At 37.5% G+C, this 25,920-nt stretch overlaps 2 protein-coding genes across 5 annotated transcripts in view; one reads left to right on the top strand and one right to left on the bottom strand.

Annotated features, from left to right (window-relative positions):
- LRRK2 (leucine rich repeat kinase 2) overlaps positions 1-25,920 on the top strand; it is a 72,411-nt gene that overhangs the window by 5,129 nt on the left and 41,362 nt on the right. For 3 of the 4 annotated variants that reach the window (XR_010371829.1, XM_064445226.1, XM_064445245.1), the window contains exons 4-16: positions 4,337-4,425; positions 6,268-6,402; positions 7,985-8,119; positions 12,583-12,714; positions 15,060-15,179; positions 16,344-16,468; positions 17,004-17,083; positions 17,898-18,004; positions 19,743-19,872; positions 21,015-21,139; positions 22,455-22,588; positions 24,196-24,340; positions 24,643-24,782. Coding sequence is in view for 3 of the 4 variants with exons in the window: in XM_064445226.1 (XP_064301296.1) it covers positions 4,337-4,425; positions 6,268-6,402; positions 7,985-8,119; positions 12,583-12,714; positions 15,060-15,179; positions 16,344-16,468; positions 17,004-17,083; positions 17,898-18,004; positions 19,743-19,872; positions 21,015-21,139; positions 22,455-22,588; positions 24,196-24,340; positions 24,643-24,782 (1,597 nt within the window). In the remaining variant the exon portion in view is untranslated. The remainder of the gene's footprint in view (positions 1-4,336; positions 4,426-6,267; positions 6,403-7,984; positions 8,120-12,582; positions 12,715-15,059; positions 15,180-16,343; positions 16,469-17,003; positions 17,084-17,897; positions 18,005-19,742; positions 19,873-21,014; positions 21,140-22,454; positions 22,589-24,195; positions 24,341-24,642; positions 24,783-25,920) is intronic. The other variant, XM_064445236.1, reaches the window with a different exon arrangement.
- On the bottom strand, positions 8,731-8,997 carry POLR2I (RNA polymerase II subunit I). Its single transcript, XM_009513317.1, is given in 3 exon segments — positions 8,731-8,815; positions 8,817-8,931; positions 8,934-8,997. Coding segments are annotated over 3 exon segments (264 nt in total).

The raw sequence follows: 25,920 nt of genomic DNA, 5'->3' as shown, positions 1-25,920 counted from the left end.
TTGCGGGTTTCATCAGCCTTTTGGAATGGGGGACTCACACAAACAGGGGTCTTATCTGTGTGTATAAATACCTGTTGGAGAAAGTAAAGGAGGCTGAGCAAGGCTCTTCTCAGTCGCACCCAGTGACGGGATGAGGAGCAATGGGCACAAATTAAAATGTAGGAAATTCCACTTAAACATTTAAAAAAAAAAAACAAGCAAACTTTTTTTTTTTTAATTTTTGTTGTGAGGTTGATCAAACACTGGCACAAGTTGTCCAGAGAAGTTGTGAAGTCTCAAGCCTTAGAGGTATTCAGAACCTGACTGGACATGGCCCTGAGCAATCAGCTGTAGCTGACCCTGCTTCGAGCTGGGAAGTTGAAATAGGAGATGTCTAGAGGTCCCTGCCAGTCTCAGCAATGCTGGGATTCTGTGGTTATCAAGGTCTTCCATTTTAATAGGCAGATGTAGTATTACCTGGGGGGTGGGTGGGTGTTCTTTCCAAATGTGAGGAATTATATCCACAGGCCTAAAGCAGTGTAAATTGAGAAGAGGGTTTTTTTCCCACCTAATCTTGTTGTCTAAAAATTAAGTATTTAAACTGGTCATCTACCTTAACTACCAGTGAAGACAGTGGACACAATTACTTTCAGAGAGGATGGTCCATTCCATCTTTTTAGAAAGTTATCTTGGAGCAAATTGTGGTTTGCATTTGCTCATCTCTGTCCATTAACCGTCAAGGGAGCCTAAGCAACTGGTTTCTGGATGGCTATGCTTAGATGGGATGAAAACCCACATAGGTTAGCTCCATAGTTGTTCCATAGCACAAATGCGAGTTGTAGGTATAATACAGATAGGGGAGGAGGGCTTGGTTTGGTATTCTTTCACTTGGACAGATTGCCTCATTCAGGGCTGATAATGACAGCAAGAAGCTACAGCCTTGCAACTCCCCTAGTGAATCTGCTCTGCCTTTATGGTCTTCACCATACCCTTCCTTAAAAAAGTTGCTATACTAAGATTGTTTGCATGAAGATGCAGTTTGGTTTGGGGGCTAGGGATTGCTTGTTTTACAGTGGCTAGAGTATATGGTCAGTAGGGGAATAAACTCCCTTGAAAGAAGCGTTAGCAATTTTTGTTAGAATGCAAAAGTGATTTTAGTTGCTTTTCATGAGCCAGGAATACCTGAGCTGAAGCTGTACAAGCTAGTTACGATTTCTTCAGCGGTTTAAAGGCTTGTTAACTGACGAGAGCTGGAGATACTGCTCTTCATTCTTGGGTCCCAGAAAAATTACTCTTTTGGGTCTGATCTCTCCCATAGCCGCCTCAGAGCTCACACAGTGTGTGCAGTTGAACAAAGCATCCTTTTCAAACTCAAACTTCACTAAAGATCTGATAATAACATTACCATACATGATTCCTTCCCACTACTAATATTTTAGCCAGCTGTGTACCCCTGTCTGACACGTTGACGGTTTTCCTTGCTGTGGAGAAATATATTCTTAGTGGGGAGTGGGCCCAGACATTTCTGTCAGTGCCAAAGGTGGAGCAAGGCAGCTAAATTATATCTCAGGTTCCTTGTAGGTGGATTGGACTAGTACTGCAGTGCATCAGCACCATAATGAATACATGCTGTTTGCAGCAAGGCATGAAACAGTTATGGTAGAGAAGAAAAAGGGTCATTCTTTCTGCAAGAGATTTTCACTTTTGTGTGTGTAACTGTTTTAGGAGAACAGAAATCTTAAGCTAGGAAAAGCGTTTGTCTCTTGTCTCTCAACCATAAGCCAACCTGACCACATTACAATTGTGTTTACAGACGGTAGTTTGGTATTGATTTAGGTGTTCTTGACAGACAGAGTGATAAATAGTTGCTGTCACTGTGAAAAAGGAAGGAAATTCCTTCAATGTATTTGCATCCTTTCTACACAACTAAAGAGACCATGAGATGTTTTGTAATCTCTTACGTTAAACTCACATACGGTAGACAAGGCTTACAAAATTTACATCCTCACTTTTGATTATACTTGAAATGGAGGGTATACGGAGGGAATTATCTCCTCGTCTTAGACATGCTTTAGTGTGTGATTATTTTACCCTGCAGTATGCTGAGACAGCTCATGTCTTTGTATATCAGCACTTGCCTGAAACAGATCGCCCTCTATAAAATGCACTCTTCCCAAAGCAGAGTTCCTTCCCCACAGCAGAAATCATGAGTCATTGCTAGACAGGAAGAGATGTTTAATGGCTTCAGAGCATTCGATAACCCTGAGGTTTTCCATTCATGCAGGGTATAAGGAATACAGATATCTAAGCCACAGCTACCTATGGAGTAAAGAGGTGAAGGAATCTTCACCCCATTTACAGTTTCTACACATGTCTACATGCTCACACACAGCTGTAACCACATAATAAAATCCTTTAGGAATGCTTAAGAGTAGAACACTTCAGTCAGGAGGTTAAAGCAGATTTAAGGGTGGCTGTTTAGCTACTCTACCAGATTGGTTAGGGTGGCTCTTTGTTTTCCTTGATTCATCACCCTACTACGTAGTCCATGCATGTGGGCTGTATGCTGGGACAAGAATTTGCCTCAGGACTGAAAACCCAAATGCCACCATCTAGCCTTGTCTGTAGACTTACAAGTCCAAAATGTGCATACAGAAGTTTCAGTGAGGTATCTATTCTCAGTTTAAGAAAAAAAAAACCCCTTCATTTAATTGGATTTTATTTCCCATTATTAAGATCATTCCACACAGTATTCTGACTAACCTTAGATTTCAGTAATGGTTTTGTGTTCATGAGAGTGTAAGTATGTAAGCAAGGCATGGCTTATTATGAACAGACAATGTATTTTTTATTGGTCTGACACTGTTATGATTTTCTATCTTGCAAAAGATAAAGGATATTATATCTCCCATCAGAATTTGTCTCTTATATGTGTTTTGATCATCATAGCTACAGCGTTAGTGCTACAACAGAGGAGAGAGAAACTAGCAACATCATAGTATGAAGGGAAAAGAAATAAAACAATGATACATTCAGTCTAGCTTATAAAGTTAGACTTTAGCAAGGCAAAACATCATTGCTAGAGCTGGGGAATGAAATTTGGATGAAACTTAAAGAGCTTCTTTTTGTTTCTCAAGGCAGGTCAAGAGTATATAGTAAAGTATTGCAAACTACTGCACAATCCATCTTCATTAGATATTACATATACAAAGACTTATATTCGAAGATTATTAAGATTGCAGAGTAAAACTCTCCAAAATCATGGAAATAAAAAATGAAGGTTTCCTTAGGGTTTGTTGTGTGAGCCTATCCATTTTTATTTAGTTTTTAATTACACAGTCGGGGTTTTCCCCCTTTTGAGATATGCTTCATTCAGTGCAAAATCAACGCTTATTTATTTCTGTCATCAGGATCATTCAGTGTTCAGCACACTGCCTTATTTGCTGTATGTTTAGTGATAACTTCATGTGAAAACTGGCCTATTATTTTTCTTCTCAGCTTTTTTAGTGTTCATCAGTATTGTCTGCTTTACAAATTTTTTTTATCGAGAAGGTGTTACAGATTTGTGGTCACTGATTTACAGGTGGTAGTTTGAGAAAAATATGTTAAAAGAATCAACTGATTTTTGGGTGCCCAGTTAGATACATGCACTGGATTTTCCAGAGTACTTAGTGTTGTTTGGCACTCTCTGTTTAAAAAGACAACTTTGGTTGACTCTGATGCAGCATTTCAGAGGTTAATATCCATGGGTCTCAAGTTGGGTCATCCAGAAAGTAAGGAGTATATAATTGGCAGTCTATGAAATGCTTCTTTTTAGTGGTTTGTCCAGCATCACGTAAGTGCTGAATGGTGGAGACTTAGATAGGGGAGAGTTCTTCAAGATGTTGTTCAAGTTCTTTAGCTGGCAAACTGTTGCCTCTCTTCCAGGAAACCCTTGATTGTGCGCTGTAACTTAACTATTGCAACAAACAGAACAGTGCCGTACTGTCAACAGTCTGCTGCGCTCCGCAACCCTGCTTTCTGTAGAGTAACCCCATCCTGAATGAGACTTATCCTCTGTAGAATTAATAAATATATAACTAATTAAAAATTAAAGTAAAATTGGTAAATTATACATCATTATTGTAATGAAGTATGATAGTAGTTAAAATACCAACATTATTTCGTTGCTAACTTGGAAAAAAACAAACTGAAATAAAAGGTTTTTAAAAAAAATTCATCAGGAGGTTTTTAAGCTCTTGCTAATTTCTGTAACTATTTTTGTTTTTAAAGGAAACTTTTGATAAAATTTTGTGTAATATTTCTTTAATATTCTTTAATATTTATTTAGGCGTAACTTTTTTTTTTTAATTTTTAGGCAGATTCTTAAAATGCTTACAGTCCACAAAGGAAATATAAACCTCTCAGTAATAGGACTGAAAGCATTAAATCTACTCCTCATGTCAGGTATTGTGTGTTTTACTTTCCTACTTTGTCTAAGCCTTTAAAACACAGAACTGTGGTATAAAGTGTGTGAATGTACATGCCAGATCTGATTTTTCCTCTGTTTTACTCTGTAAAGTCACTTTTCATTTGTACTTGTATACAAAATAATAAGAGTACTGTTTCGCACCTTTTTGCCCAGGTAGAAATGATTCTCCAAATCACAAGGCTATGAAGAACGTGACCGATTAGTTTTGCCAAGTTGTTATTAACATAGACGCAAATATTGCTGTTAAGTAAAATAAGTAAAAGCTTCTTACCAAAGTATAAAATTGCTGACATTCTGACTTGCTTCCTTTAGTACTGGTTAATACTTTTTAAAACAGTAAATCATCTCTGGCGCTTCTGTTATTCTGTGCTGCAGGCTGCTAATCTTACCAGGTACTGAACTTTTCTCATAGTGCTGAGATTCTTGATCTTCTGTTGAAATTAAAGAGAGACCCTAAGGGAGAGGTTCTGCTAGGTTTATTCAAGCTAGCATATAGTATTAGCACAAATTGTTAGAACAGGAATGCTTCCATTGACTTTAACAGGCTTTGCAATTAGCCTTATTTACAAAGATTAGACTTGACTTTTGTTAGTTAAAGCTAATCCAGCTGTCCAGGCTTCTGCTGTAGGCAGTGGAGTGAGACAGGCACTTTCAGAGGATGGTTCATGCTATTCATTTGTTTTATAAGATCGGTTACCTCTTGAAGCTGTTTTCCCCTCCCTTTTGATAATAGAGAGAGGTCTGGAGGGCTAGTTTAGACCGGATATCTAACTTCTTATCTGCTGAAGTTGGGTAATACAGGTCTTGTTATAAGGCATTACACTGTGTGATTAATAATAATAATAATAGCAAAATCTGGCTGTTGGTGAGTAACTGTAACCAGCAGCTTCTTTTAATGATAAGGTGTCATAAAGGATCTCAAACTGTTGACTGCATATTCCTTAACAGTTTATTCCTGACTGCTACTCTTCTTCTCAGCAGTTGATTAACCAAACTTAAACTCTCATTTCAACTACCTTACTTCAGAAAAATATTTCAAATTGTACCTTGTCAGAAAAATCTCTTAGTATTCATTATTTCTATAAGTATGTAAACTTGAATTGCATTGTAACTGGAGCTGTTAGGCCAGTGTGAATGCCATATAAAAAGATCTTAAAAAAAAACCACAACAAAACACAAAAACAGGCATTATGAATTCTATTGTTATTGCTGTAAGCTTGAAAAATTGCCATGAATCTTTTTGCCTGCACATTCTATAGAGAGAGTAGGGTTTATTTCAGGTTTTTTTAAATGTTGAAAGAGCAACAGAGAGGTTGGCTTTTCAGTTCAGTTTCAGGCTGATCAGATGGCTGAGAGAGTGAGAATAGGGTTTCATGACAGAGATGAACTGATTTCATGGATCACTGTAGCTGACGGGTACATTTCAAATCCTTTCTTGCTTTCATCAGGCAATGTAGTCCTGCCCTCTGTTTTCTACCAACCTTACTTCTTAGTGAAACTTTTCAGCTTGCTATGACTGCAAAAAGGGTTTTTTTGATGGGTTAATTTTCTACCAGTTTAGTGAGGTGAACTGGCTCATTGAAGGATCAGACAAGTACCAAAGCAGTGCAAGGTGGGAGCAAGAGCGGAGAAGGGAAACTGTCTTTTTGGCAGTAATGTTTCAGAAGATCTCAGCTGTATTGTAAAATGTAGTGTAAAATACCGGTGAACTTTAAGGACAGTGTTAAAGAATTTTGGATTTTAACGCTTAAGTACAGTGCTTCAATAAAAACACTGAGAACTAATCAGTGCAACATGTAATCTGTTCTGCCATTCAGATGTAATTGCTTTCCTGCTCTTGGAGGAAGAGGTGGATGTATTTTCATTGGTATTTAATGCCATGCACACCTTCCCTAAAAATGAAGAGATTCAGCAACATGGATGTAAAGCATTACACAAACTTTTTGAGAAAGGTATTTATATCTTGTAGTTTATTAAGTTAGAAAAACATATAGGTTGGGAGGGGACTGCAGATGTTTATTTAATTGCGATAAATGAATTCTTGCATTCCAAATTCTGTTTTGTGTATTATATCTGTCCTTCGAATGAGTTAGCATGTAACAGGTTTTCCAAGCAATATCACAAATTTGCTTAATCAGTGCAATGAATATGAAATTTTTAAAAAATTTAAATGTCCTTGATTTCTGACCCTAGAGTTAACTGAAAAGATGGAATTCGACATTAGTCAGTAACACTGGAACGAGTAGTGACGTTTGATTTTAATTTTCAAAAAACAGGATTGTTTATTTAAAGACTGGCAAATTTTAATAATGTATATATAATTCTAAAATCAAGGAAAATGTTTGCACTTCAGAAAAGTATGTGATTCTGCTTTTGATCCTGACAATGCTAAAAGATAAGTATGTATCTGTACGACATTCCTGTGTTTCTTCTGCGAAAAGAAGTTACCATGTATTGAATTTCTGCAAAATTTTCAGGAACTGTGTGTGTAATAACCAAAGTCCCATTGTTATAGCAGCCTGGCTTTGCATGGAGTTTCTTGCCTCAAAATAAATATTGTGAAATACTAGCACTCCTACCAAGTCTGCTATACTCCTTTGCTTCAAAGATAGTCTCTAATTCTTCAGATTTATTCTTACTGGCACCATTTTATATTGCCTTTTCTAAGTCTTCCTCCCATACATGTGTGCTGGAAATTATCTTCTGTGTTCCTTCCCCTCTTTCACTCTCCCTAAATACTTCTGTCCTGCTGTATTTTCGCTTCAGTTTTCACAAAGGTCTGAGCAGATGCTCATGCTCTGTGCATGTCTTTTGTAAGGGCCTGATTTTCACAGATCTACAGACTGCTGTAAGTACAGACGTGCATACCACCTTCTTCATGGTAGTGCTAATGTAACAAGTTCTTAGGCTGCCCCTGTCTATTTTTTTCCTGTCTCTGAGCCACGTTGTCAGTTACTATAATGTGAGTGTTTGCCTAGCTTTAGCTTGAACCAGATTCAGAAAATTATTCTGCTTACGAAATTTAAAATGTGTCATTCTTTCTCAACCTGGATCAGTTCCCTTATCTGGTTCATTGCATGGCCACGCAGCTCTGTCAGTACAAATGACAGGGGGCAGGGATGGAAAAACCTTAAGCCATTATTACAATGAAGGTGAGATACTATTAAAGCATGGCTGTCATCTTTATGGGAAGAACTCCATTATCAAAAGAAGTTGAGAAGTGAAATAAAGTAATGGATTATGCAAAATGGCATTCCATCAAACTGTTTTCACTGTATTGCCTAGCCTTTTGCACAGACGATCTTCAGATATTCCCCAGCAAGACAGTACATAACTGAAGGAAAGGCTCAGTTTTTAGTAAAAGGAGTCATAACTGTGGAAGATGCTGTGTATGGAGAGTATGTTTCACCTTCTGTGAAACACAGAAAGTAAATATAAGGAAACTTGGTAACATGAGAACAGACAAATGTTTTTGTACCAGGATACGAATTATTTCCTCAAAACATACTGTATCTCTCTTCCTTTTCAATTTAGTCCCAGAAGAGCAGCTGACTGAATTTGTTGAAAGCAAAGATCATATGGTCATACTGAAAGTATTTAAAGAGTTTCCAGAGAAAGAAGATGTGATTCTTCCTGCACTTTATTCATTACATTCCTTAGCTGGTCCATGTAAGTGCATTACTGGAAGTTATTTTCAATTCCTTACATCCCATAGCATGCATCAGCTCACCTCAGTTTGCAATAATCTTTCAGTGATTGTAAAAAATCAGTGAGAACTGAGTGGGAGTTGCCAGACAAATAGCTTTTCTGTTTTCTTCAGGAAATATTGATTTGTAATTTTTTGTGGGAAGTTTTCATATTCAGCCATTCTGATAAAGCTGAAATCTTTCATAAAGAACAGAAAAACACTTCCTTCTGCTTGGAGTAAGTGATAATGAAGATGCTCATCATGGCTGTAGAGGTCAAAGCTCAAGACACTGCCCTGTCTTTTTTTAATGCTTGAAAAATAAGATATATTTATTGGCTAGATAAATCTTCATTGAGTTTGGGTGGCAGCTAAAGAACACTGTTGGCAGAGGCTGTTCCACAAGGGGAAAATCGCCCACACAAATCCAGTGGCCAGGGCTGAGAAGAGGTATCTGGGCTCAGATACCCTGCTCTGATCATTCAGTGGTGGCTGCAATCAGGAGCACTGGTAGCACTGCACATATTATAGAGTCTTATTGTGTCCTCAGGTGTTGTGCAATAAGACCAGAAGAAAATGTCTTCATTATGTCTTGTCACATGATAACAGCAGTCCCTGTTGTGGGCAAAATTAGATCCTGAGAAATATGCTTCATGATTTGTGTCAGTTTGTTGACAGCAACTTGATCTGTTGACACAGAGGCAGCTCTTGTCAACTTCCTGCTGGTAGTCACAATTTTGGCAAGCATGGAGCAGGGTCCTGCTCTCCATGTTTTCCATGAAGTACATAATGTTGTACTCTTGCAGATATGAATCCTTATAAAGCCTTGCTCATACATCCTGTCTGGCTTTATACCAACCATGCTGGCCCCATGTATGCCACAGAACAAGAACTAGACTGGAGTGTTCCACATTTCATCAGACTCCAAGCTATTCAGTTTCTGTTTATCAAACTTCTTGCTGTTCCAGTTTGTGTTTAAACAGTTAAGTAGTCCTTGAGGCAGAAAGAGTTTTACCCTAGCCCAGAAGTTATTGCCATTTTCTAAGGAAGAGGATGCCAGATTTTAAGTGCTTTTAAAGATAGTAAATACTTCCACAAATTATAACAGGAGAAGGGCATGACAAAGACCTGCTTTAAAGTAGGTATTTATTTTGGGGTTAGCACTCTCATTTCTGATAACAAAGATTGAAAATAGTCAAAGATAGTTTGTACATGAATGTGCAAAGCTAGGCTACTTTTGCCAGCGTTAATACTCTTGGTCTGTGACAACCCACAATACCTGCAAGAAAATGTTTTCCTTTAAGGGTACCATGGACAAAATCATTCACTGTAAGTACATGCTCTGTCTTTTCCAGTAGTAAAATGTTTGTCTTCCCATACCCTGAAGTTCAAGTCTCTATTCCAAATGAGTTATGTCAAGAATTGTACCTCACTATGCCTTCTTTCACTAATACATATGTAGACTTTGTTCCAGCTCATATGTCATGATAAATTGAAGGGTAAGAGTTTATTCCAGGTGGTACAAGAAGTCTTTTAAATCTCGGTAGTTTCAATGGAATGAGAAGATGGTTTGCTGCCCACAGAATCACAGAATGGTAGGGGTTGGAAGGGACCTCTGGAGATCATCTTGTCCAACCCCCTTGCATGGGCAGGCACACCCAGAGCAGGGGGCACAGGAATGCATCCAGGCGGGGTTTGAATGTCTCCAGGGAAGGGACTCCACAGCCTCCCTGGGCAGCCTGTGCCACTGCTCTGCCACCCTCACAGGAAAGAAGCTTTTTCTCATGCTGAGCTGGAACTTCCTGTGTTCCAACCTGTGCCCATTGCCCCTTGTCCTGTCATTGGGCACTATTGAAAAGAGCCTAGTCCCATTGTCCTGACACCCACCCTTTAGATATTTGTAAGCATTGATGAAATCCCCCCCTCAGTCTTCTCTTCTCCAGGCTGAGCAAGCCCAGGTCTCTCAGCCTTTCCTCATAAGGGAGATGCTCCAGTCCCCTGATCATCTTGGTAGCTCTCTGCTGGACTTGCTCAAGCAGTTCCCTGTCCTTCTTGAGCTGGGGGCCCCAAAACCAGACACAGTATTCCAAATGTGGTCTCACTAGGGCAGAGTAGAGGGGGAGGATAACCTCCCTCGACCTGCTGGCCACACTAATGCATCCCAGGATACCATTGGCCTTCTTGGTTCATGGTCAGCTTGTTGTCCACCAGCACTCCCAGGTCCTTCTCAACAGAGAAAGTCCTCCAAAGTCCATGGAGGTGGATGGGTCACAGAATGTTAGCCATCTAAATGGTAATCATAGGCAGCCATCCAGGCTTCTCCTCTGGTTTATGGGGAGGAACAGACACTTCAAGAGGAAATTTACCTAACTCTAAGAGAGGTATCTGTTACAGGTGGGATGAATCACCATACAGAGTGCTCAGATCTCTTCATCAATTCTTGTGAGAAGTTTTGGTGGTTAAGATGAAATTAGATCGATTCTACCTCCTTTTCTCCTGCTTGTTCTGGGAAATGGAGGCTCCCTGCAAATGTACCATTGCTTCGTCCTTACAGGACTTAAACGTGGTTTCTCTAGTAAAATATTTTAGATTCTTTTGAATATTTTAATATGTTTATAATTGTCACCTGTGAAATGATAACTTACTGTGAAGTGATGCAATACTATTTTGTGGAACATACCTTTAAAAAGGTGTTTTTAGTTGAGAATGACGTGAATAAATAGCTGTCACCTTAAAGCATTGTGCAAGGTACCTTCCTTCACTATCAAACAGAATGCTTCAGAAATGCTTCCCACTCAGAGCTTGCTTTTCCAACTTACAGAGTATCGTTATTTAGTATTCAGAGAGGTATTATTTTGAAGATCTCCTGATGCTTTAAAAAGACTAATTATCTTTAATAATACAGTTGTGCATATTCCTTTTACATTGTATACAGGAAAGCCAAGCTGTTGAAAGAACAATTAAGGAAGTTTATAGACCTCAGCAGAGTAATGCTACCTCCCTTGGAGTCAGTGACAGGACTCCCTTTCTTTCACTGGGGCCAGGATTTTGTCCAAGACTTTTTGCATCCATATTCTGTCTCATACACTGGATAGACATATTGAAAGGATCCTTTCATACATTGTGTTTTAACTATGATGATGCTGTTTTGCCTTAAATTATTTTATGTGGGATGGCTCTGCCCTCAGTAGGAAAGGATGCATTGTGTCTTTTTACTGGCTCATGTGAATATCCTGTTGGTTTCTGTGTCTGGCTTGCGTAATAAGCAGTAATTAGAATCATTAGAATGCCCTGAGTTGAAAGAAACCTACAAGGATCATCGAGTCCAGCTCCTGGTGCTGCATAGGGTGAGGGTGACCAAGCACTGGCACAGAGTGCCCAGAGGGGCTGTGGAATCTCCGTCCTTGGAGATACTCAGAAGCCATCTCGCCATGGTCCTGGGCAACCTGCTCTAGATGGCCCTACTTGAGCAGAGGGGTTGGAGAAGATGGCCTCCAGAGGTCCCTTCCAACCTCAGCCCTTCTGTGATTCTGTGAAATACAGAATTTGCAATTAATTTCAAAATATTGCAGGAGCATTAGATGAATATTTCTGTACCCTCAGTACACAATATGCCTGTGGTAGAATCAATTTAAATGGGAAGAATGACCTGCTAACTTGCCCCCCAAAAAAGAAGTAAAACTTAGAAAAATGTTATTAAATCAAGTAAATTACATTTATTAGGAAAAAAACATTTCTGAATTGCTTCTTAATTGTATATTCCTGAGAATATTACTGAAGTACTGTAAAATGTTTACCTGATCACAATCATGTTATAAACACTATCTGTAAGATTGAATTAATATTTATAAAACAACTTGTTCAGCTTTAATAAAAATGTTACATAATAATAGTTTGTGAGGAGGTTTCTGTAACAAAGCCTGATACAGAATGGAACAAATCCATAAATATTAATATGGACTCCAAACTCAATGATTTATTTCCAAGTGTTGGTAGTCATTAATGTCATTAATGTTTCAATACCAAGGAAGAAAATTACAACTTTCTCTCAAGTCGCAAGGGAAAAACTGAAATACAGGCCCAGTTTTCTACATAAATATATTTAAATAAAGTCTGAATTAGAATCTAATGAGGAAAAGGCCTCAGGTTTCACCAGGGGAGGTTTAGACTGGATATTAGGAAAAATTTCTTCACTGCAAAGATTGTCAAGCAGTGGAACAGGCTGCCCAGGGAAGTGGTTGTGTCACCATCCCTGGGGGTATTTAAAAGACATGTAGACGTGGTGCCTAGGGACGTGGTTTAGTGGTGGACTTGGCAGTGTTGGGTTGACAATTGGACTTAAAGGCCTTTTCCAATCTAAACAATTCTATGATTCTATTCTGTAATATGGGGTTTGGTTTTGTTTTTTTTTCTTCAGAAGCAATTTTTGTTTCTGTTTCTTTTTTAGCCAGCAATGTTGAAGTGCTCATGTCTGGAAATGTTCGCTGCTACAATGTTATAGTGGAAATGATGAAAAGTTTCCCCAACAGTGAAACAGTTCAGGAAGTGAGTTGCTGTTTGTTGCATAAGCTTACATTGGGTAAGTTCACTAAGTTGTTTACAGTCATCTTACTCTGGCTGTGTAAGAGTTGGTGTTAACTGACAGCAAGTGTTACAGGCAACAAGAGAGCTACTCTTCCAGTTAATTGTCAGAGTGGTGTATAGCTCCATGTCTCTAATGATGTAAACATAGTGAGGTAACACTGGCCACGGTCAATATGGTATCCTTTTATGTTAAACATTAGAAACAATGACAGAAGCTGCCATTGAACACTAGAGTGAGGAAAAAAATGAGACAATAGAGCAGGAGAAGCACGAGATGAGAATGGGAGATCAGTAGATCCCATTCTGTATAAAGTTACTATAGAAAGGAATAAAATTCCTTCTAGATTTCAGTTTTGAAGTGGCAATGCTGAATGTGTGAGAAAAACTGGTGCCACTGAATTACCTGGGAGGTGTTCTCCAAGACTATGTTTTTCCTTTTTGCAGTGCATTTATCTTCAGAGACCTATGCTTCATTCCTGCCCAGCTGTGGTGCCTGTCTTGGGGCCCCCTATGCTGCAGCAGTGAAAAAACACTGGTTCCTGGAATTCCCTTGACTTGGGCAAAAGTACTTTGTTGTCTGGGCTTACACAGGCTAGTGTCACATCAAGAAATGATGGCAAAGTCAAAAAGAGATTTGTTGCACCTCTTAGCAGCTCTGTACTCTCTCTTGCCGCTATAATAAGCTGATCTGAGCAGTTGCCGAGGACCACATAATAGGAAGTTCAAATGAAAATTAGTATGTTTTCCCCTGCTGCATACAGAAACACTGTGAGTAGCTGCCCGAGCAGCCCCCACTCCATGGCAGGTTCTTCTTCATCAAGGACTCAACCAAGGTCTTTTTCATGAGTTAGACTTCCTGATTCTTGCAGGTGGTGGCCTGAAGCTACTGCAGACGCTGGTACCAGTGCACAACTCCCCTTAATAAAGTCAGTCCAATCCTTTCACCATCTGTTTCTGCTTTTCATGCAGATATTGTAGAAAATACAGATCAAACTTGAGTGCAACCCAGAGAAACTTCCAGTTCCTCTTCAAAAAGGCGAATAAAGATTTCAGGAAAATGTGGTGGCCGCTGAGGTGGTATTTGCAGGTTTTGGCAAGAGGTGGTGTTACCCTTGAATGGTTTTCTCTGCAAGGCTAACTGAAGATGGGCACACAGCAACAGGTTGTGGGGACACAGCAACTCTGTTGACGTGCCTTGATCTTACCCTAAGCGCAACCAGCGTGGTTTCAGTCACACATTTGTCATGTGTGTATGCTGACCAACAAGGAATGGTGGCAGTAAAGCAGCCACAAGATCACTCAGCATAATAGATGTCCTTCATCTTAATAAGGAGCCAATTCAGGAGAGTTATGGGAAGAGGCATTCACAGCACCACACAGTTGGGGAAACAGATGTGAAACTGATAGGTGCTCCTGGAAACAGTCTGGAAGATTTCCATATAGCCAGTGTGGCTTCCCAAATTATTCTGATGGACACTGTCTTCCTAAACACATGTTAGCTGGCAGTGAAACGGTAAAGTCAGCGTCAACTAGCTTCCAAAACCACAGTCATGTATTCTTGCTCACCTGGTAATGACTGTCCTAGATTTGACTGTCATCAGAATTTTAGCTGACTGATACCTGTTTGGCCAGCCACAAGTCACACATAATTTTTCATCACATAGCCTAAGATTATTACTTTCATGAGGTAAGGAATGTATTTACATAAACATACCATTTCCATCAAAATACAGCAAGAACCAGTAATGCTGATATAACATGACCATGCTACTACAGGATGAGAAGAAAAATACTGTTTCCAGTTGCACTTGTAATAGGTGTTAAGTCCAAGGTTTTAAAATGATGTATGTGGAAAGGACTTGCCTTAAAGTCTGTTCTTTCTGCTACTCCAGAATGTACATATTCGGTATTTATAATGCTGATCTTGATATTTAATGAGGAGGGCAAAAACAAAGGGCAAAACAGGGTTAAGCCGCTTGCTTCATAGGATAAATCAAATCATTGCAGGAATTCAAACTAGGACTGGATTTGCTTCCTGGCAGAAAGTCTGCAAGCGATACACTCACTGTATTTTTATTATTTTGGTGACAACGTGCACTTCATTTTGCATTAAACGTCAGTCTTTTGTAAAAAAACCACAAAGAATCTATATCACAATTTTTTTTTATCCTTGACCTCTTCTTTCCACAAATAGAACATTGTTGTGACAAGCTCTGTACTCAGAAATCCAGTGTTTGCTACAGATGAAGTTTGTGCATTGTGTGCTGAGAAATTTATGTTAAATGCATGTAAAGTTCCAGGTATGTGTTTATATTCATTTAATATCTTGTGTATTTTCAGGAAATTTTTTCAATATCCTTGTATTACATAAGGTTCCAGAAGTCATTGTGAAGGCTGTTAAAACGTACCCTGAAAATGCAAAGTTACAAGCAGCAGCTCTCAGTTGTTTAGCTCTTCTAAGTGAGTAAATCTCTTCCTAAATACATAAATAAATTACTTTATTTATCTGCCCACTTGTTAATTTTTTTATACTGGTAATTTCCTGTAATCATTTCAAACTCTATTTTTTAGCATGAAAGCCTCAGGCAGGATAGCTTTGACAGAGCTAGATTTCCTATGTGCTTACAGTTTGTTGTATTACTGTGACATGGCTGTGTTCAGAGACGGTAAGTTATGTTGACAGATCTTCACAAAGCAACTTCTTTGTTAATAGGCAAATATTGGATAATCCCTACTTAACATAAAATCTCTAGCGATAACACCACTAATTTGATGCTGTGTTTGCCCTTTATGATAGTACTCATGTTCTGGTAGTTGATAGCAACACCAAGTCAGTCCTTGTGCTTGAGTTCTGAAATCAATTAAAAGATTTAAACTTTTCCTTGAGTACACTCCGGGTATTTTTTTGAAACAAAGTTATTTATCTAGAGGCAAAAAGCTATGGATCATTTCTTAGTCTTTGAGTAATCGTTCCATACAAAAGTCAGTAGAAATGCTATTTAAGAGTCCCCAAAACAGCAAAGAATAGAAATCAGTATACACTCCAGTAAGACTCAGATATTATGGTCAGTGTTGATACTTCTTTTTTTTTCCTTAAATGCTGAAAAATCACAGGTATAAATTTATTTCTTTTATATTCTGTTGCACTTTCTGGGACCAGATATTTCTTTTTTAGTAACTGAAATTTGCATTTCATTTTTAATGACACTGCTTCAGAGCGTAGATGGCTCTGTGGTAAGTGGTTACATGCAAATAAATCACAGTTATATTTTATGTCCGTGGTATTCTGTATGTAAATATACAACAAAAAACTATGTGCAGGTCTTTTCAGAACCTGAGCATTGACTGATCTGTAACTATGTAATTTTTAAGTACTAAGTTAATAAGTTTAAATCATTTACTACACTGTAATGAAGTTTTTTAATCCCTTTATAACCTTAAAGACATTTTCCAAATCTGACATAGAGTTTATGTCAAAAGACTTCTCCCTTCCAAGAACAGGCTAATCCTTCCACTGGTTTTCACACACAAGCAATGTGAGCACCTCCATGAGTACAGGAAGGTTAAGACTTAAGTGTTATGTTTTCATGATAAGAATTTAATGTAAATATTTTATATTTCAAGCTGAAACAATATTCTTAAACCGAGACTTAGAGGAAAGAAAAGAAGAGGAAGAGGAAGAGAAATTATGCTGGTTGGAAGCATGTTACAGAGCATTAGAACGTCACCAGAAAAACACAGATGTACTGGTGAGAATTTCTGGATGATGGGTGTATGGAAAGGCTGCATTATGTATTAAAACGTTTAGCAGCATCATTTTCTCCAGCATATCTTTTGGCAAACAAGGCCTTAAGCACTGGATTAGATGTAGAATCAATCTTACCTTTCTTGCCTTTCTTATCTTTGTTCACCTCAGCTGGTTTCAGTTGCACCTTTGTATCAAATATAGGTAGTTGAGACTTGTTACCTGAAACTTTGGCCATCCAAAGATTGTTGTTTATGTAGCTCTTCTGTCTACGGCAGCAAGACACAGGCCCATCAACAGAAAAATTTATCTTGACCTAACATAGGTATCAAAATGCAAAACCAATAATGAGAATGTTTGTAACTCAGGCCTATCCCAACTATAAAGAATGTGACAGTTCACACCTTGTATTTCTACGTAAAGCACCATGTACCTTTGTCAAGGGGTTAAAAACAGTCAAACTATTGAATTTTTTTCTTATATTTTTGATATCCTAAAGGCACATTTTCTTTATATTTTTGTCCTCTCTTGGTTTATAGGAGGCTGCATGTTGGGCTCTGAAAAATCTGTTTATGTATCAACGCAACCTGCATGAGAAGATTGGAGATGGAGATAATCAGTCAGTGTTAATATCTTGAACTGGAACTGTTGTTTTTGGAAATGAAAAAAAATGAAAGCCTATTACTAGGCCACCTGGGGTCTCATGTTTCAATTATTTTTATTTTTATTTTTAGTTCTTGATTTCTAATATATGATGAAATGCATGGTGATCAACAACACTTGGGAAGGTTTCTTTCTTGAAAAGTGTGCTAACCTTGACTCAGGCAAAATTGCTAGTGTTTTATTAAAGGGTTGGAACACAGTCTAATAGAGCTAATTTTTACAGGTCACAAGGAATTTCTTCTTCAGTTGCAACAAGGATAGGGAGGATTAAAGGATGTAAGAGTAGGGAAAATAGAGAAGATTAAGATATCTGGTACATGAGGAATATGGAAAAGCAGTGCTCATTTTCCCACAAATCAAATTAAAGGGCGTACGTAGTAGAGCAGGTGCTGCCTCATCAAGGAGAATCTAGGCATGGATAAGACACAGACTTACATTTACTTAAACTGTTTCTCAGAGTTGCATAAAATTTTAATTGTTCAAATTCTAGTAAACCTGCTTTGCACCCCTTTTCTGGACCCCTTTCTGGACCGCAGGTTACATGAAAATCATGGTTCCAAGTGAATTCAGTGAGATTCAGGGTAGGCTAATATGCATAGTTTGCAAAGGACTTTCTATCAGCCGTTGCTCTGGAAAAATATTAGAAGCCAAGTAGAATCATCTGAAAATTTAATTATGTCGCTTAATACCTTTTTAGGAAACTGAACTACAGTTATGAAGTAACTGCTTATTATGGTCAATGTGCAGTGATTTGTTTCTCTCTGTGAAAGGTTCCCAATAGACAGAGCAGTGATGCTCTCCATGCTGATGCACTCCTCATCAAAAGAAGTGTTTGAGGCAGCTGCTAGTACCTTGGCAATATTGTCACAACAAAACAGTAAGAGAACTTAATTGTCTTTAACTTCTAATTCAGCAGAAAGTGATTGCTGTAATATCACAGAATATTTAGTGTCCTGTCTTATGAATACAATATTCCCTCTGATTAGAATATTATGCTGTTGTGTTTAGTAAGTTTATTCCTTTCTTTGAAAAAGCTGTTGTTGGCTAGTATCAAAGAGAGTATGTGGAAGTAAAGAGCTCTTTGCCAGTTTATGTGTTGGAATTGCTATTTTTTGGAGCAGGAGACATGGAGAGAATGTGTTCTCTTTGTACACTTGTTTAAATATTTATCACATGTTTGAATTTTGTCAAGAACAGCATTTGTTGAAACTCACATGAGTAAGGATTACAGCCTGACAAATACCATTTTCTTGCTTAACACAGGGGACTTGAGCGGTCCTGTTGACTTCAGTAAATCAAATCATGTGCAGAAAGTTAGGCATGTGCATTACAGTTTTCAAGATTGCTTTAGTCCTGATTGTGTCCCTAACATGGTTTCCTAATTTTTTTCAATTTGCACACCCCCTCAAAATTTTTCAGTGGAGATGTGGACCCCTGGGTGGAGTATTTAAGCCTACTGATGGTTGGCCTGCTTTTATTAGATACGCTTCCCAGAACCCTTTGAAATGGTTGTGGACCTCAAGTGGTTTGTCGACTGCACATTGAAAACCACTGGCTAGATGGAAAGATAAAGACTAGCAGTTAATTACCTTTCTCTAGGTGAGAAAGCATTTTCACTAGGTTATGAGCATATCACTAGGTGACTGAGCCGTCCACGTACATAAAACTTAACAATGAAAAGGTTTTATAGTTATTTTTGAGATAGATATGTATCTATATCAATAAATAGATCTCATAAATGTATGCATACTGTTATCATATATTACACCAGGTACTCTCATAACATGTTACTGACAAGTGGTCCTCTGATTCCCATTGGAAATCTAAAGCAAAATTTTTTTTTCTTTTTTCCCCCTAAACAAATGTGCCTACACCAGAAATGATAGACATAAAGAACCTTGTAAAACCCTCTGGCACAATGCAATATTGCTTGGATTAGCCATTTGAAATAGATGTACTGACATGGGAATGACAAGAATTGGTGGTAGTCACCATGATAATGTAGAATTTTTATTTTTAGATTTTTAAATATTTAAAATCTTTAAATAATAAAATATTTTAAATATTTAAATATTTTTTAATATTTTAAAGTGTTCAGAGCTGTATTGGTTAAAGTTATAGCTACAACATGTGCTTGGCTATTTGAATTTTTTAAAAAATGAATTAACAAAGTGAATAGAGTGAAGAAATAGAATTTCATTTTTGAAGCCTCATTTTGGAAGTTAGAAGGTTATTTGGAAGTTTTAAATTCTGGCTTTCCTACATGATCACAGAGTGAAATTAGGAGGCAAAATTGTTTAAGAATAAACATTTTTGAAAATAAAAGTACAGCTGTACAATATCCTTCCTTTAAGTTAACTTTCTGTAAGTAAAAATAGTAGATGTATTTAAATGTATTAGGCATTCAGGTATTATAATGCATCTGATTCAGCTATGCAAACAGAAGTCAGCTTCAGCTCAAATTGTATCCTATTCTACTTTATACTTATATAACGTGTATTTGGTGAGGGAAAAAATCAAAAGAAGGGGGAAAAAGTTAGCAGTTCTGTTGTTTTTGAGAACTATACATAAAGAGAAAGATTTACTTACAAGATGCTTGCTATTTTGTGTTGTAGTAGGTATTAGGAAGACACTTTTGGCTAAAGGAATACACATGAATGTTTTGGATATAATGAGGAAACATCCACATTCTCCTGAAGTGGCTGAAAGTGCCTGCAGAATTCTGAATCATGTTTTCGAAGGAAGGTAATATACTTAGAAATACGTGGCAACTTCCAAAGTGAAGGTTTGCGAGATTCAGTGCTGTAATTGATTACATTTAAGTTATTGACTCTTTGACTGATATTAAAATTGACCACAGGCTAATAGTCTTGTTCAAGGCATTGGATTTGTAAGCCAAATGCCCAGGTAGGCAGGTGCATGTTCTTCCCTTCGTGGTTCTTGAGCAGTGAGGTTTGAATTGTCTGTCCATAGGTGGTCTCCCATCCTGTTAGCCACACTGAATTTCATTGAGAGCTAAGAAATTGCCCACAGTATTAACTCTGATTATTAAAATAACATTGTGTTGATATTACCTTTGTGTTGGCTTTTGCAAATGCTCTAGAACATGACTGGAAAACAAACTTGTGACTCATAAATACTGATACACAGGGTGGGAACATGATTCCAAGTGTCTTGCCAAGTTTTTCCAGCGTTCCCTGAAACCTTTATATGTGCAAAGCTGTCTGTGAAAAAATGACAGACTCAAGATATAGTCACAGAATTTCTGATGTATAATTTCATTTTATGAAGAAAAACTCAAAACTTCCGTAAATATGTTCACAGGAATAAAAAGTATTAGAAAATGAAAGAAGAAAATAACCTTAAAACTGAATTAGTGGCCTTTGACTACTGCCATTTCTAGGAATGCTAATGACATGGAGATTATTCTTTCTTCAAGCTTAAAACCTAACATGATAGATATTTTTCTGTTTATTCTACAAGTGTCTGACAATTCATCAGTACTTTATGACAGGTGCAGAGCACTGGATTAAGGAAGATGTATCTTTTCACACATCTGGACTGGAATCAAAGTGCAATATATTAATCCACCGTTCACTCTGAATTAAACACTATAATTTCTGTGTATCACTGTTACAAACTGGATTGAAAATTACCTCTCAGTAGTCTGGAGTGGCATTAATTACACCTACTGAATTCATGGAATGGCATGAAAATAAAATATTAGCTATGATGAAGAAAAGCACCATAGTTTAATTTATATTTTATAGCTCAAACCAGATTTATAGTGTTCTAAAGGGATATCACACAGTGTTAATTAAAGAAGCAAATACATGTAAAATTTAGAAATGCATCCTTTTTATTTATTTTATAAACAATATTTTCAGTTTCCTTCATCTGGATGTAATGACAGTAGCTGCATCAGAAGTTGTAAAAGCCATGAGGAAACATGAAAAATCACTCACTCTACAACTGGAAGCACTTCGAGTCTTTTTACACTTTACGATGCCTGGTAAGTCATCCAAAAATATAATCGATGTGGCATCATACACCACATCAGAGAATAGAATTAGATAGCTGGGTTTTAGTCTGTCTTATCTAATGAGACAGCCTTTAATGGGACTTCAAAAAATTTACTGGAGTTCTATACATAGCTGAGAGTAGCTCTAACTCTTTAAGAACATACAAGGTGGAGGAAAACTTTTGAGGTATCAAAGGTAACAGAACAAAATAATCTCTGCTGATTTCCCCTTGATTTCATCAGTGAAATGTTAGCTCCATTAATTCAGGAATGAGTGTGGAGCTATCGCTGTGATTGTGTATTTTCATTATAGATACCCTTTAAGTGAGAGCAAACAGATCAACATCAACATTGTTGTACCACAAAAATTGTTTTAATAGTATCTCTTGGAAGTAACATAAAAATTGGACCTCTGACACCAAAAAATAAAGACAATGATTTAAAGATATGAAATATACTATTGTATACTGTAGGGGAATAGACAGGGATCGGCGACCGGAAGATCACTGCTGTGACGGAAAGATAGACTCCTCCCATAGGAGTGGCAGGAACAGGAAGCGCAAGAGCTATATAAGCGTGTGATGCAGTTAAATAAACCGACATTCTGTATCCATCATATTGATGTCTGTGCATCACTGTCCCCAGGGTGGGTAGAGCCCTGTGTCCCGGAGATATGTGGCCCAAAATAAGTTCTCCCATAGAAGCGTACAGCAACAGTATACTATTTTCTACAGAAAAGGAGAAGCTAAACTGACTAGCTTGGAAATTCCTTTCTAAAAAGAAACCTCTTTAAAGGCAATCTACAGTGGGAGAAATATGGTTTTTTAGTTCTATACCTTTAATAGAATTTTGGGAAAGTTTTAACTCTTCTTATCAGTTTACTGTTGTATATCCTGTTTTTTCCTCTGATATTAAGTGTGAGAGTACAGATATGTGGTACTGATTCTTTTTCAGAACAACTTTTTGCAAGTATTCCTCAACAATTTAATTGAACATTTACAAAGCCAATAACTCTGAAACTAGTAACTTGGCTAATATGCAGACTGATTTCAGGTTTTCAGGTTTTTTGGTGAAATTGTCATTTCAAACACTGTGTACTCACATGACAGTGTAAATCTGGAGGGACCCCAGTCTCTGTAACTACAGCTTTCTGAAAATGTCATAAGATCTGAAATGTGCCCTCTGAGTCAGTTGTTAAAGCCTGTGTGTTCAATTGGTTTTGTAGTATTGGGTTAATAATATTGGGTTGACACTGGGGAGAATATTAAATCTGTTCTTCTGAGGAAGGCTGTTTCCGTTGTTGCAGATACAAAGAATGAACACCAGAATGGTTCTTCCAGAGATGTGGGAGATGCTGCTTTTGCACTTACAGTAAAAGTCATTAAAAGCCAGTGTCTGTTGGAGGGAACTCATTCGTTGGTGCTTAATGCTTTGAACAGGGTAAAGTTAAAGATTTATTTGAATGAATTTTGTCACTATTTTACACTTGCAATGGTGAGTCATTTGTAAATTTTAGTTCCACGTTGATGTTTGTATTGATTTGATAGAATTAATCTTAACTCCTGAGTTTCATTTATCATTTGGGGTTTCTTCTTACTTTCTGTTCTGGAGTGTATCAGATGATCCTTTATACAGTAACTTTAAAGGATATTTATAAAAACAAGGGTAATTTTTTTCAAGCATACAGTTTATTTGTGAGTTTTTAATGGGCTAGTTTATACATTTAAGGTGTCCTCATACCGTGTGGTTCTTTAATATGGCTTACACGGATACATACTCCTTTGCTTTCGGCAGAACAGTGTTTCTCAGTTGTCTCCATTCTTTTCCTGTTCTATCATATAACTTTTTCCAGCCACTGGAAAACAAAATGATCACAGTGCCTTGAAGGGGAAGCTGAAAAGTGAAAGGCTGAAGCAGACCAAACTGGGCACTTTGCACAGCAAAATAACCTTAAATCCTAGTGATAAGAAAGGTTTAACTCCATGGCCTTCAGAAGAATCCCACCTCCACAAGGTTTACAAGGTTCACATAACCACAATCAGAATGGATGTAGCAATTAGGCTTGCCAAGCACCTTCAGTCAAGGAAATTTGCGTCTCTCACGTTTATTGTAAAAGTCAGAGCAAATAATGTGTCAGCAAAAGAGTGCTAGAGTGTATAAAGGATGTTTATTGGCCTGAATATATAGGATATAGGAGTTAACAAGGGAGGCAAAATAATTTTTGCTTCAGTATGTATTACAGTCTCCAGTGCTTTGTGACCATCCTGACTGCTTTTTCTGACCCAGCTGGTTTGTGTTTTAAGGTGCTACAATATCAGCCAGAAGGGCTAGAAATTAACATACTTTAATGAAAAACTAGAGAAGGAATAAGGAGGAAGATGGGCATGGCCCCACAGAAATTTGACAGGACTTGAAGATTTGCAAGTCACTGTAACAGCCATGCACATTTTCAGATCTAGGCCTCACCTAGGTTTCCTCCATCTAGAAATGGGGGGGAACTGGGAAAAATAATCACAAATAACCTATTGAATTGCTGTATAACTAAACCCAAAGCTTTTAAAACCTTGATGGAGTGTAGTAATAGGTATGTTGCTTCATATCTTTTTCTTTTCATATTTTTTTCAGTTGCCGCCATGTCTGTCACTTGTGCTGGTTCTCAAAGAAACCCCATTTTTGTTCCTTTTTAACCACAAAGGAAATATAATTTCTCACTGTCCTTGTCCAAAAGTGGTGTGAACTTGTGAATGGTTGTACTGAAACTTTGAAGAAAAAGAATCCCACTCTCCATTAGAAAACTAGCTAGGGAATATTTTCAGAATCAAAGGTGAAAATCTGGGGAGGTTATGAGCGGTTGAAACTGATGTTTGAAAAGGAAACCTTTTTGAAATTGTGATTGTAGTTATTTATTGTCACATAAACTGTAATTTCACATACTTTAAGAACAACAATCACTGTTCTTAAAGAACGACTTCAAGAACAAGCAACTCTTCTGTTGCCATTTTAAGCAGAACAATCTTGATCTGATTTTATATTCATTTCTCCATTAGTTTATTGGAAATCCTAACATTCAGAAGTGTGGATTAAAACTACTTGCTTCTGTAGCTGAGTGCACTGGTGCACTAGAAATTTTAACCCAGCAAGGAGCTACTGACACTGTGCTTCACACCCTACAGATGTATCCAGATGAACAAGGTAGGGAAGGTATTTTGTTAGTTGAATGTTAATGATGTAGTAGGAGGGGCTGATAACCATAGAAGCTATGTTATCTACTACACTTTTTAGTACTGGATGTGCTGTAAGTTACATGGCAAGAAAAGTCTGCAGTACTGCATAGTCTTCACGTCTATCCACTTTGTAGTTATGCCTGGCCCTGAAATAGCTTATGCAAATAACTTTCAGGAATATTAGTAATATAACACTACTTAGGTCATGGGTTTATTCCACTCGGAATATCTGAATAATCAACATTATTAATCTTTCTTTTTTTCTTCTAGACATACAGTGTTTGGGTTTGAGTCTTCTACGTTCTTTGATTACAAGAAAGAGTTTGTGTATTGCAACTATGCATGTCCTATCAACAGTTTTGGTTTCCACTCTGCGGCGATTTAAAGAGGTCACTGAAATCCAGATGCATGTATGTGTTATTTCTACATACAAAGATGAAAGTGAAAGGCAAAACCTTAGAAAATTATTTTAATGTAGTTATATTTGAAGTATAATTCCTTATTTTAATTACTTCATTTTGATTTTATTACAATTACTAGATTAGTATAAGCCTTTATAATTAAACCCATATGTTTGCCATAGGGATGGTTTTCTTGGGGGCATACATTCAACCCAGAATGTGTAAGCGTAGGTTTAGGTGTTTATCTAAGACTTCTGATATCTGCAGACTAGAACAAATTTCTCAGTCATGGTCCATCATTCAGGCAACCATTTAATAATATTACCATTTAATCAAGTAACCATTGTTATAGTATTGATTGCCCTTCTTTGAAAATTAATAGAAAGTAACTTACCTCCCAGCCCTGCCACCAGCAATAAGCTCAGTGTAGGAATGCTGCATTTAAGGAAGGTATTACTGGAATACTGTGTCGGACTTTGGATCTACTTCTCAGTATGGACAGAGAGTTCTTATTCTGTCTGCAAACACATGTTCAGTCTTCCCTGTGTGAAAGTTCTGTTTCCTCTGCTTCAGAAGCTTTCCCTGGTTTTTGCCAGTTTCATTTTTGTAGTGGAATGGAGCTTCCCTGTGAGATCAGCTTCCTCAGAGTTTCTGTAGTTCTGTTTCAGATCAGTTTCAGTATGAAAATATCACAAGTACAGCCTCCCTTCTTTACTGCTTTTTTTTCCCCGAACCCTTCCAAGTTTAGCTGAGCAACCAGTGTGGAGAGAAATCAAAATAATGTGGTGGAATAAGGAAGTTACTTAAGTGATTTAGTCTCAATTAGGTTTGGACAAAGAGTCTGTAATTTACCCAGTTCACCCTTCTAGGTGAACTTACTTGTAGAATCGTGAGATAATTTTGTACTTCTTTTTAGTTTTTAGAAATACCTGTTAAGTTTTTCATTTAGCCTATGTATTTTTTTCAAATCCAAAGATTACAGAGCTTCTTCATCCCATATCCTTAGAAGGAGATTGTTTCCTCTGTTCATTTTCAGGAAATCACAAGTACATTTTTCACTGGCAGGCAGGATGTTGTCAGATATTATGGTGCATAATTTGGCTTTTCAAAGTGTCAGCTTATATCTGTTTAAGTGGGTGTCATGGTT

Source organism: Phalacrocorax carbo, chromosome 1, assembly GCF_963921805.1.
Source record: "Phalacrocorax carbo chromosome 1, bPhaCar2.1, whole genome shotgun sequence".
Taxonomy (NCBI): Eukaryota; Metazoa; Chordata; class Aves; order Suliformes; family Phalacrocoracidae; genus Phalacrocorax; species Phalacrocorax carbo.
This window is presented reverse-complemented; position numbering and strand designations above follow the sequence as displayed.